Consider the following 11,126-nt stretch of genomic DNA (forward strand, 5'->3'; position numbering starts at 1 on the left):
ATCCACCTTTATGTCTTTATTGTTTCTAACCTCAATCATGTAAAACATTGTATCCATATATACTTTGTTTTGAGGGAAGCATAGGGATAAACACAAAGTCCAGTTGGATAAACAGTGGCCTAAGCATTTCAATGTATACTTGTGATAATAATGGGAATATGTGCCAGTGTAGGATTAGTAGACCCCCTTGTGAGGGGGCACATTGTAACTGCAAGTAGATTACAGAATGGCCCAAACTGGTTGAGGTACTTTGTAAAGTGCACACCTTAATCCTTTATTTTCTTAAATTACACGTCAGAATTATTTCTTTCATTCTCAATGAACATTATCTGATGAATTTTTCTAGGTGGATGGAATAGTAAAGTATAATTTAGAGAGGGGTCTCATGTTATTCTTAATTGTTCAAATGTCAATCAATCTGTCTATTCATTTTAATATCACATTTCAACATGAAAGAAAAATAAATGTGTGGGGGTTGCCAGTGGCCATGTGGTTGGTGCTTGTGCCCCATGTGCGGAGGCTGTGGTCCTCCAGGCCGACAGCCCAGGTTCGAGTCTGGCCTGATGCTCCTTTCCCACATGTCATTCCACCACTCTCTCTGTCCCTGGTTTCCAATTCTATCCACTGTCCTATGTCTATAATAAAGGGCTAAAAATAAAAAAAAATAAAAAATGTCGTTAACCACATTCTTGTACTTGTGGAGTGCAGGCAGGGTGAGCTGAAAGAAAGGACAAGCATGCAGGATTTTGAGTTCTCAAGGGAGTAAACTTTATTTAGGCTGACCACAAAAGAAAAACTTAAAAACTCATTAGGTGTATCAACAATAGCCTTCTGCTAACAAAGAAACAGGGGGAAAAAGTTTATAACAGAGGGAAAACTGGATGTCCTCACAGCATCCTCCTCAGGAGTCACATATACAGACCAACAGACCATCCAACCTGCTGTCTTCACACTTTAAACCCTGTTACCTGTCTTTTTTGATAACAGATGTTATCACAAGACACTTTACAAAAAGCAGGTAAAAAGACCTTACTCATTGTTGTGTTACAAAAACCCAACCTTAATCCATCATGAGCACTAATCAACATTTAGCAAAGTTACAGTGGCAATAAAAAAAAACGTCCTTTAAAGAACCAGACTCATGATGAACCGCCATCTGCTGAAACTGTGCCGGATGTGAAAAATGGGATAGAAGGAGAAGAAGGATAGGGACACACTTTAAATGGGTATTTTGACCTCTCAAAGCACTTTAAACTACATCTCACATTAACCTACAGTATCAAACACATATTGATACTGTGATATACAACATGCAAAGCTGAACATCAGTACTAACCTCATCCTTTTCACACACAGCTGGCTATGCCCGCAGGAGAAATTAACAAAAACATGTGGACTGCAGAAACCTTACCGTCCTTAAATCCTATTTTTAGATGAACTTCAAATTGTTGAACTAAACTGATAGGAAAATACTTCACAATACAGATCGTAACATGGTATCAAAATAAAAGTTTGAGACCATTCTTCTTTGTATTCAGATTCACAGCAGTGTGGAAGCAGTCTTACTTGTGCTGCCTTATAGTTTTCTATTAAGCATGATACTGATACCGATACTGATTGTACATTTTGACAAATCTGTTGGGAAGAAATACATTTAGCTTTTAGTATCATTTTACAACTACACATCATCAACACATGGACAAATCTTCTGCTCTAAGCCCCCCCCCCCAGCGTAATTTTTCTTCTCACCTGTTCATCCCTGAATAACTGTGCTGAGGGTTTGATGGAAAACGCTGAAGAGCAGAGCTGACAGGGGAAGCCTTTCTCTATGTTCAAAATCTAAAAGAGGATTCTCTTCACCTGTTTTTGTATATTTGAAGGAGATGGTCAGAAGCATCAATAGAAAACATTACTCTCACATGTTTTACGAAAGTCCCAGTGCACTCAAACAATAGTTAACGTCAACAATCTAATACAAGCAGTACAACAGTGAACAGTTTTTTCTGTGTGTGTTTGTGTGTGTGCGTGTGTGTGTCTGTGCGCAGGCATTTGAAGTGTGTGTCCCAGTTGGTGGTGGGCGTGGCAGCTCCAGGAAGATCACCTACACCAACCCTTACACACGCAGTCGCACGTTTCTGCTCCGCTCTGACCATCCCGATCTGCTCCAGTTCAAAGAGGATAAGTTCCAGGTGAGATAAGGCAGGAAGTCATGCAGTTCTCTTTCTCTCAGAAAATCAATACTGTGAATAACACCAAAGAGAACATTTCTCCTTGACTAAACTTTCTCTTTGTTGCTGGAGGAAACCAAGACCTGCAGCAGCTCAGGTAGTTTCACAGGATAAATGGTACCATGTGATGTTACAAACCTGTAAATAATAAGCATTAGCTTTAATCCCAGAATGTCAATGATGACTGGTAGGAATCCTTTCTTTCAACCTTTTTTTAATCCAGTGTGCAATACAATTCTGGAAATAACCACAAAAGCATTCAATACTGCACAACACAATCTACATATTGATAGATATCACAGTGTTACCAAGGTTACCAAGCTTATAAAATCCTATTTAAAATAAAGCATTAGGAAAGTGAAACATTTTATCGCTTTTTCACACATCACTAATCGAGCTCATACCAATGTAGAAGCAGCTTCCTCCACACCAAAGTGCATGTTTTTGATGTGACAAACCTCAAAGGACATATAAGCAAACAACTGTTAGCAAGAAAATGGTTCTGTTGGCTTGTTCTACTTTCCCCACTCTCACTTCATGATATCAGAAACATTATCAGTTCAATAAGGAGAGGCTTAAAATAAAAGTACAATTACTGTACTAAAAACTGTACCTTTATATTGAAATCGTTTGGTACAAACACGAGTCGATTGGCATTAATAGGAAACACTCAAATTACTAGTAAGTCAAATCTGACAGTACTTGAGTAAATGTACTTGTCACTTCCCCCAGATGATGAAGATATACATCCAATTTAATGCATTATTTTGTAAGAAAACACGATACAAAACAGAGATAAGGATCCCTGCTGTAGTACAGTAATTAAAATAAGGTAACACATCTGTATTTCAAGTTTCTTAATCATAAATGTAGCAGAAAAAATGTTTCCATAATGTCTTAGAACCAAGCTGCATCCTCCGGTGTTTAAAGATGAAGCCAATGCGGAAGTGAAAAATTCTGCAGTTCTTTAAGTGTCCACTTGAGGCTGGCTGCAGGAGCCCCAGAAGTCACACACAAACCCCATTAAAAAAAAGTCTCTTTTTACAAATATGTTTACAGCCTGGTTCAAAAACAGAAATAGGTCTGGTAAGCTCATGTTTCAATCAGCACAACTCTACATGGGGTGAATTTTTGATAACTCATCCGTTTGATTTTATGAAGGATTAGCGTTATATACAATATAAGAAGCCGATCTGATCAGCAGGCTGGTGTGGTGTAACGGTTTGTCAAGAGGCTTAAAACCTGCCTCAGCTCCATCTCTCCGCCTGTCGTTAGGTTGACTGAAATTAGTCTGAGACAGGATTGGCAGCATGGCGAGCGCCACCGATGGGCTTCCAGAGCCCCCTGCAGTAACAGATGGGCGACGTCACTCAGTCTTCATCCATTAATATTTACACTGTTTGCTTAAAACATAAAGAAAACAATCAACTTGTATAAAACTTTATTTCAATAAATGTAAAAAGTTTGTTGAAACTCTACTCACTCTGTAAGCAGCACAATTGAAGAGCAGCAACAGAAGCTTGTTCTTCTGTCTGTGTTCACACAGCATGCAATCAGGCACAATATTGACCAGAGGTCATCTTATCTTTGTTTTCTCAATGCTCAGAGGGTTACAAAGGCATACATGAGATGGACAGCCTTTATAACACATGTCTGGAATGCCTCCTGTGCAGACATACTTTTACTGAAGGTCATCATTCCAGTGCACTTTTAAACTATAACAGAGTGAAGATGGAGCTGTAGTATAGTCAGGGTACAGTGTGGTGGTGACGAGGAAATAGACATTTTGGAATTGAATTACTTCAACTCTGTCTCTCACTGACATTTGAGCCTGTTATCAGCCTCTGAATCAGGTTCGGTTTCCTCTCAGTTAGAATCATGATTTGGCTATGCTGCATCATCACCGACTGTGCTGCTCCCCATGAAGAACTTTGCAGACTGACACTGTGAAAAAAAAGTTCTGACTTGCACGCTGAAGGTGAATATAAGTCATTTTGTGTGGAAAAATAAACTTTTATTGTCGAGCGTAACGGATGAGGATGAATGTTTATGACTTTCCTGTAATCTTGACAGCAAAGTAAAAGACATCAGTGATTATTGACCTCACACGTTGACTGCTTATTACTCCTCCGTTAGACAAGTGACTGATTCTCTTGTTAGCCTGGAACAAAACAGAAGGAATATAACAAAGTCACCACTGCTGACGTTTTATGAGGTTGTCAGTCTGAGTGCCTATAATAGCTCAATTCGCACAGACGGGAAGAACAGAAGTCACTGTTGTCATTGCCTTTCAATTGCTGAGGTGTGATCAAATGGAAAAAACAAACGGGAAAAACAGCATTTTAAATGAACTAATAAATGAATGAGATGCAATGGGAGTCTGTTTCCACATAAACTATTCAAGAGTCTCCCTGCTGCTGTCCAGCAGACACTGCATCAATAAGACAAAAGGAGGTACGGAGAGTGAAAAATAGCTCATTGTGTTTTCCATCTTGTCAGCAAGGCTGCGGGTGTCTTATAAAGAATTTATTGTGCCCCCAGCATTAGGCAAATGTGAAGACACTGGACTCTTTTTTTTAAAGTAACTACCGTGCCTTGATAAAATCAGCTGTCAGGGGTCCAGATCTATATTGCTGGGCTTTGGGGGAAGATTACAGCATAAATCCCCCAAATTGACCTATAAATCCATCGCTGGCTTTCGCAATATGTCTGTTAAAAATACTGCGGAAAACAAGGACAAGAAAAAAGTTTAACAAGAGTGAGTGTAGGGTTATATTTAAAAAAAAACAACAACCACATATCAGTAATCCTCCTCCTGTCATAGTTTGTCATGATTTTACACCCTCATCATGGAATAATTAATATTCAATAAATCAATAACAGTTTATTTCCTTTACTTTGGTGTTCATTTTTCTTCCTTCCGAGCCGTATGATGCATAAAAATGTGAAACAAATGTGTCATACTTAAGATTTAAAGCTTGATCCAAAAGCAACTGGACTTGGATGAAGATCTTGATCTTCTTCAGTTGAAGTGAAGACGCCGTTCGGAGGAGAGGTGAAACGTCTTCAAGATCTTCAACCAGGTCCAGTTGCCTTTGAATCAAGCTTCACATTTACCATGACCTGGATGACTGAGAACCTACACAGACGTCATATTTAAGATAAATAACTGAAAACTGTAGACTATATCTGATCGTACAAGACAAGTGTGCTGCTCAACACTGATGACATCACATAACGGTTAACTTTAACCCATTCAGTATCATATTGGTGTCTCTGCTATAGGATGATAACTGTAAATCAGCATACATTTTATATTTAAAAAACACAGGGCAGACAAAATGTTTTGTCTGTTTCTCTCTCCCCCCTCTCTCGATCAGCTCACAGAGGTCTTTGATCAAGAGATCTTATTGGTCAGTCAGTGTTTCATACATATTGAGCTCTGCTCCACAGCAGGTTATGTGTTCACTTAAGTTACCATGGCAATCTACCCTGGTAAGAAAGGAACCACCTTTTCATGGGCTCTGCACCATCAGTCCTGTTTGCTCTATAAAGGCTATATCTAAAAAGGCAGACCATATGGAGTGAGGCAGGTTGGCCATGTCACATTCGGATTTGATTGTCATTCTTCTGAGGAGATTACATCAATACATCGCTGAACAAATACCCATTAAGATAAAATTATTATAATAAATTGAATTTGCATATGGAACAAAGTGATGTTAGATAAAAGAAAATGATTAAGAACAAACACACACTGAATATACAATAAGATTTAAACATAAAAAAATTATAAAACAATAGGCTTTATTTCACTTACCGAGCACAGACTTAAGTAGAAGAATCAGACAAGCCTCATCTTTGTATACTTCAAATCCTTTCACTGGCAAGTTGGTCCTGAATTCTAACAGGGTTCTGAAAGCAAAGGCCCAGTTGCTCCTGTCCAAATAGAAATAAACACACGCAAACACACGAATAAAACAGTTAATAGCTATTCTGTCCCAATTTTAACTGAATGGAGGATCAATAAAATATCATCATGTAGTGAAGCCATCAGGTTCCGATGTAAATGAAGTGTGTGTTTGATATGTTCACTGTGTTCAGATTAGCGGAGGAGAAAGTTATACTATCGGACTACGATTTGCCCCGAGCCAGAGTCCCGGTTCAGTGGAGATACTGGTGTACGTGAACAACCTGGAGGAGAAGACGGAAGAGACGTTCTGTGTGAAGGTCAACTACTCGTGAACTGATGCTGTTCATATCAAACAGTGAGCACCAACGGCTTCCTGAACACACTGACTGATCTGTCTCTTTAATATATTTTCTGAGTGTGAAATGAACTCAAATGAGTACAAATGAGCTGTAATTGTCCTACTTAGTGTGTGTCATTTTGTATAATATCAGTTGTCAGACAGAATAAACTCTCTTTTTATCACAGATTTTGTTGGTGGAGATTTTCAGTCTTCTTGTACTAGGTTCTGTATTTTATGACTGCATGATGGATGCTTTGTGCCTGCTGAGTCTCACTGAAATAGGGTCACATCTCAAGAATCAAACACACTGAATTCAAAATTAGCAGAAAAATCAGCTTTCTCTCAACATCCCTAAACACACATCCAAACACAAGCGATACACCAAAGCAAGGCAGAAACTTAACTTTTTATGAATAAAAGTGGAAATTAGGTTGCAGGAGAGAAACAGAGAAAAATATATTTTTTAAATCTTTTGGAAGTTAGACATTTTTTGCTTGTTTTTTTTTTTTTTGAATCAGCAAAGCAGCAACATCAGTATCAAGGCAAAATCCCAATTGTCGTGTGTCCTCCTCTTCTGAAATGTCCGCAGGTGGGGCGAGGGTGAAAGCAATAACATTTTATGGACTTTAATTACCCAGCACACCCACTTGAATGCCACTTGATGGCTGAGTTTGGGTCTAAGACCAGTTAGGGGTCCGCTCTCTGGGTCCCCTTGCATCCCGAACAACTTATCCTCATCACCATCATTATTAGAAACAGTGGCGTAATGAGGTATGTCTCTACACCGAGGCACATACCTCTTCAGATCGCCCTCATTAACACCAGCACCCTTTTAAACCCCTCCATCCTCTCCTTCCTGCTCTCGCTGCTGTGTGTCTGGTTGTCTGAGACAGAGAGAGAGCGAGTGAGAGCGAGAGAGAGAAGGCCGTGCACATTGGGTTATATAACGCCAAGTTACATAAGAACCCCCCCTCCCCTCCCCACGCTCACTCCATCCCCTCCCCTCATCGCCTCGTCTCTCATTAGAATGCATGCTGCAAAATAAGCTTCACTACAGCAGCAAAGGCTAATAAAAAGATTGCCTCATTGTCTCCTCTTACGTATACATATGAACAGCTAACAGAAATACATATTCAAGCTCTATTCACACATTCATTTGTTTCTGTAAACTTTGACTTTTTTGATCTTTCAAAGTTTATCTCTATATGATCATCATGTACCATGTTGTACCATGCTGATGTTGACAGGGTCGTTGTTTGCTGTTATCTTTCCTATTCTTCATATTGGCTCAGAAGTAAACCTTCGAGCAAGAACAGAGGACAAAACAATCAGTGATCAGTCAGTCATGCTGTGAAGTAAAAAAAAAATAGTTAGAGATTAAGCTTTAACCGTGTTTGTTAGCCAAATGCTGTATATACTGTATCTTAACAGTACCAGGCTATAATCATTAAAGATCCCTCTTTGTATTTCCATGGATGCGTGCAAATGTGTGCTTTAATAGGGCATAGGAAGATTTTCCCTTCATGACATCACAAAGGGCACTTTGACACTCCCACAGCTAGGTGTTTGTTTTTCCCTCTGAGTCTGCCTTCTCACCATGCAAGACAGCCTAAGGTACATCCCCTTCCAGACACAGCTCATTTGCATTTAAAGCTACAGACACAGAAACAGCCTGTCCTGAGCAGGGCTGAAATATAGCTGTTTATAGGCATGATCAAATACAGGAGCAGAGTCAATTTTGAGACGGAAACTTTACAGACATGTTTTGGGGAGCTCTGAGACTAATTTCAACTTGTTCAAAGGGAGTAGAATAACATGACCTTTAAATTTGAGCATTGTCTTCCATCTTGCACAGTGGCAAACAATGCTGCTCACCATTTTTGTGGCTACTTTTGTAAAACTATTTCTGACTCAGAGGTAGAGTGGGTAGCCCTTCAAGTGGCAGTTCAATCCCTGGCTTCTACTGTTGGGAAAGACATTGAACCCCAGAAATTGCTCCAGATGGCTAAGCCAATGGTGTATATGATTGTGTGTGAATGATTTGGTGATTACTGGCCTTGCATGACATTTGATTAGTGTGAGCATGTGTTTTAAAGGGTGAATGCTGACATGCAGTGTTTAGTTTAGTTTATTGGGATCCCCATTAGCTGCAGCATTACAACAGCTATTCTTCCTGGGGTCCTCACAACAGACTTTACATAGTGACAATGCAACCATTACAACACATAACAAATAACATTAATCATAAACAGGATTAACAGGACACAACTAGAACAGAAATAAGGATACATTATACATATGTACACACAAATGTACAAATATACATACCTGCATATGTACACACTCATACACAATACACACATATACATATAAATATGCACATATACATGCATATACATACAATACATATATGCACACCATGTTTTTCATGTAAAGCACCTTGAGTGGTAAGAAGACTAGAAAGGGGCTTTATAAGTGCAGTGAATTTACCGTTAAATTTACCATGTATGGTGTAAGGCCACTACCAGCTATGTAGGAGGTTTATACATTGTCAATTCTGTCTGCAAAGCTCTAGTTTTTCCAATACAGATGCAAGCAGTGATTCAGAGATTTTGAAACCTTTGCAATCCTCTTATAAGCTTGAATGCAACTATAAACTATTTTACAGAATGAGGACTGCACATTTAGTTCCTTGGTTATGATATATATGTATCCACCTACAGTTATTAAAGACAGGAAAAATGATTGCCATGACAGATAACTCTTTTTTTGTTTATATGCACACACATTTCATATGACAAATGATGAACGAACACCTTAACTATCCTAAGAACTGCAGCACAAGATACTAAAGGTTTTTATCACAGTCTTTACAGCATGTTCCCAGTGTCTGCTGGGATGGAGATGGTGAACAGCTGTCATGTTGTCATGCTTTACTACCGCTGTGTGGAGAACATCTTGTGCTGCCATCCATCCCCAATTTCTCTGGTAGAGCTGGGAGTCTCTTTTCTCTACAATGGGAATCACTTTGTGGCTGATTAGACAGGTTTGTATTGTGTGAAAAATCTCCCCTGTTGCAGCTTTCATACGTGCATCCTGGTTGGAGCAGGAGGGGAGCTGCATGGTTGTTTTCTCAGCGAGGGGGCAGAGCTGCGCTGACACCTTATTAGCGCTGCCAGTCCAGTTGTTGTCGGTTCCTCCTGAAGGAGCACAGACACCAGCCACAACAGCTCACATCGTCTGCTCACCTTGTTAGTGTGTTTAGACGGCTCATGTAGCTGCCCAGCCAAGAAGATGCCGTGGTATTTTGTAAGGTGGAAAGGGCAGCTGTTATTGTCCTGATTTTTGAGAGAACCACACCTACCTGCTAGGGCATACGTGTGTTAAACAGCAGTGTGTGTGTGTGTGTGTGTGTGTGTGTGTGTGTGTGTGTGTGTGTGTGTGTGTGTGTGTGTGTGTGTGTGTGTGTGTGTGTGTGTGTGTGTGTGTGTGTGTGTGTGTGTGTGTGTGTGTGTGTGTGTGTGTGTGTACGCTTCTTGCCTGATCCATGTGAGTGGGTGCATGCCTATGAGAGAATACAGCCACACAGGTATCAAAGAGGTTTTTAAACTGGAGGAATATGCAACCTAGCAACCAGCCCTCCTCTTCATGAACACTACTGGCCTGGATTGGCACTTGTACAGTGATGGGAGATTCTGTGTTTTTAAAGCAATTCACTGAAAAACTATATTTAAAAAAGAATAGTCAAAACATGTCTTTCCACGCCTCATCCGTAACATCAGAGCTGATATTTCAACAGCAACACAAAAGCAGTGTCATCACTAAATGGGGTGTGGTTAGAACTGCAACATGCTCTGAAGGTTACAACTCACAGATTTAAATTTATCTTCAGAAGTTTGATATGAAATTACTGTAAAGAGTGAAAATATGTTTTTTTTAACAATGAAAGAGGGGTGAAATGAAAAGAAAAATAAAGTGAAAGCAGTTGTCTCATCTTCTCTTAGGGAGGGAGAAATGGGTCACATTAGATGTGAAGTGCAAGAAGGAGCTATTAACAAATTGAAATTCAATTACCTCGTTACCCGTCACAGCAGGACCTTCCCGCCGCCATGACTGCCGAGCACCAAGGAAATGTGTTTGGGTGAGAGAGCATTACTGTTCCTCTCATTGCAAACACACATCCAGTTTGAAGACAGCTCTCAGTAGGTGGCAGCCTTACACTCACACAGCAAATTCCCACCGTTGTTTTCACTAACCACTCATCCTTTAAAGCAGAAGCAGAAGCATAAGGTTGTAAGTTATCATAAATGACCAATGACCTCCAAGTAACCTTATTTTACATAGACAGTTTTTTATACTTCATACTTTCTTATTGAATAGATTATTCAATACTGACTTGTTTGAACTGCATACAAAGTGATAATACAGTGATTTGTTTTAATTAGGAAATGGCCAAATTAGAGAAGGATAAACAGTGATAGTGGGTAAAACATGATTCCTCCTCTGCCTCCTCTTCTCCCTCTCTCTTTCTGCTCCCTGAGTGTGTGTGTGTGTTTGATGTTCCTGCACTAACTTCCAAGTGGTTTGATGATCAGGTACATCTTATATTTTTGATTAGCTTAGTTCAAAGTTGATTTTTTTGAGC

At 39.6% G+C, this 11,126-nt stretch overlaps 1 protein-coding gene across 2 annotated transcripts in view; it reads left to right on the plus strand.

Moving 5' to 3' along the window:
* The window catches only part of LOC109987139 (nephrocystin-4-like), a 205,551-nt gene extending 195,550 nt beyond the window's left edge, over window positions 1–10,001 (plus strand). For both annotated transcript variants that reach the window (XM_065961552.1, XM_065961551.1), the window contains exons 28-29: window positions 2,046–2,189; window positions 6,333–10,001. In XM_065961552.1, coding sequence (XP_065817624.1) covers window positions 2,046–2,189; window positions 6,333–6,473 — 285 coding nt within the window. In that variant the 3' untranslated portion in view covers window positions 6,474–10,001. The remainder of the gene's footprint in view (window positions 1–2,045; window positions 2,190–6,332) is intronic.
* The last annotated feature ends 1,125 nt before the right edge of the window (window positions 10,002–11,126 follow it).

Source organism: Labrus bergylta, chromosome 12 (assembly GCF_963930695.1).
Source record: "Labrus bergylta chromosome 12, fLabBer1.1, whole genome shotgun sequence".
Classification (NCBI taxonomy): domain Eukaryota; kingdom Metazoa; phylum Chordata; class Actinopteri; order Labriformes; family Labridae; genus Labrus; species Labrus bergylta.